Raw genomic sequence first — 2,094 nt, 5'->3', positions numbered from 1 at the left:
AATAACCCCTAATAAAGGCAAATTCCTCCGTCGTGGTCCTGGAAAAGTTGTCTCAATTATTTGAGGACAAGCCATTACATCGTAAATGAGGCAATATTAATGTGAAACTTTCAAATGTTTCCGTTTGGCTTGGAACTGGAGGATAATAACTTAATTGAGCCATTGCACGCATGGGAGCGTTCATTTAAAAGTTGAGAAACTGTCATCGTCTGTGCTCCTGGCTAATCCCTGGTGCTTATATAAGTCGGAGGAGAGTCGACGTTATTCAACAGTCTTGACTTTGACATTATGGGTCGCTACGTGCCCCGTTTCGCTGATGGTCAGAAGGTGAAGTTGGCTTGGCCCTTGGCTGTGTTTCGATTGAATCACATATTCTGGCCCTTGGATCCGAGTACAGGGAAGTGGGCCCGATATCTGGACAAGGTTATGGCTGTGCTGGGTTGCCTGATTTTTATGCAGCACAACGATGCGGAACTGAGATATCTGCGCTATGAAGCTAGAAACCGGAATTTGGATGCCTTCCTCACTGGCATGCCAACCTATTTGATCCTGGTGGAAGCTCAATTCAGGAGTCTTCATATTCTCCTGCACTTCGAAAAGCTTCAGAAGTTTCTCCAAATATTCTACGCCAAGATTTATATAGATCCACGAAAGGAGCCCGAAATGTTTCGGAAAGTTGATGGACAAATGCTGATAAATAGATTAGTTTCCGCCATGTATGGAGCAGTTATTTCACTCTATCTAATCGCTCCTGTGTTTTCGATAATTAACCAAAGTAAGGACTTTCTATACTCAATGATCTTTCCGTTTGACTCGGATCCTTTGTATATTTTTGTACCACTGCTTTTGAGTAATGTGTGGGTTGGCATTATCATAGATTCCATGATGTTTGGGGAGACTAGTTTGCTGTGTGAATTAATTGTGCATCTTAATGGTAGTTATCTGTTGCTCAGAAGGGACATGGAGTTGGCCATTGAAAAGATTTTGGCAGCCAGGGAACGTCCATATATGGCCAAACAGCTTGAGAAATTAATTATCAAAACTCTGAGAAAAAATGTGGCTCTAAATCATTTTAGCCAGGAGTTGGAGGCCCAGTATACTGTGCGTGTTTTCATCATGTTTGCCTTTGCGGCTGGTCTCCTGTGCGCTCTATCATTTAAGGCTTATACGGTAAGAAAATTTTAAAATATTGTAATTTAATGTATTATATTATAATCAATCATTAAATATTTTTAAAATCCTTCTAAAATAACAATTTCTAACAGAATCCCATGGCTAATTACATCTATGCGATTTGGTTTGGGGCCAAAACAGTGGAACTACTTTCTTTAGGACAGCTTGGCTCGAACTTGGCTTTCACTGTGAGCCAAACAACTTATATATTTCTAAATGTAGAAATATTTGTTCTCAATTTAGACGGACTCTCTCAGCTCTATGTACTACCTAACCCAATGGGAGAAAATCCTAGAGTACTCTACAAGTCCCCGGGATAACCTGCGATTGCTTAAACTTATTAATTTGGCCATTGAAATGAATAGCAAACCCTTTTATGTGACGGGACTGAAGTATTTTCGCGTTAGTCTGCAGGCTGGCTTAAAAGTGAGTGAAAAGCAATTTCAAAAACATTCAATTAACACCTCTTTCACAGATCCTGCAGGCATCCTTCTCGTACTTCACATTTCTCACTTCGATGCAGCGTCGACAAATGAGCAATTAAACAATTCGCATTTTTTTAATGCCACACGGCTGCCTCCTTCTGCGACTCTAGTCCGCTGATACAAATGATTGCATATTAAAAGTCAATTATTGGTGAATTAATTTTAATTAAATTAAATTGATAAAAGGCGCTGGCTCACACGCATCATTGACTTTCGCTTCTTTTGCTCTTTTTCCGTGGCTGTGTGTGAGAAAATGTGCGTGTGCATGGCGTTGGCCTGAAAATATGCAATAAAATATTCATGATTTCTGTGCAGCAAAAACTTGCAAAAAGTTAATAAAACTTTTGCCACTGCTGTTGGGTAATGAAATTAGAATATCGCAAGCATACCAAACGCAAAAGAGAGCCAAAAAAAAATAAAATATAAATTTTCAGCT

At 39.5% G+C, this 2,094-nt stretch overlaps 1 protein-coding gene across 1 annotated transcript; it reads left to right on the top strand.

Moving 5' to 3' along the window:
* The first annotated feature begins 288 nt into the window (after positions 1-288).
* On the top strand, positions 289-1,752 carry LOC119547412 (odorant receptor 35a). The gene is made up of 4 exons (XM_037854261.1): positions 289-1,170; positions 1,266-1,361; positions 1,417-1,599; positions 1,649-1,752. Exons 1-4 carry the CDS (start codon positions 289-291, stop codon positions 1,715-1,717), a joined length of 1,230 nt encoding a protein of 409 aa, XP_037710189.1. The 3' UTR covers positions 1,718-1,752.
* Positions 1,753-2,094: the final 342 nt, after the last annotated feature.

This window comes from Drosophila subpulchrella, chromosome 2L, assembly GCF_014743375.2.
Source record: "Drosophila subpulchrella strain 33 F10 #4 breed RU33 chromosome 2L, RU_Dsub_v1.1 Primary Assembly, whole genome shotgun sequence".
Classification (NCBI taxonomy): Eukaryota; Metazoa; Arthropoda; class Insecta; order Diptera; family Drosophilidae; genus Drosophila; species Drosophila subpulchrella.
This window is presented reverse-complemented; position numbering and strand designations above follow the sequence as displayed.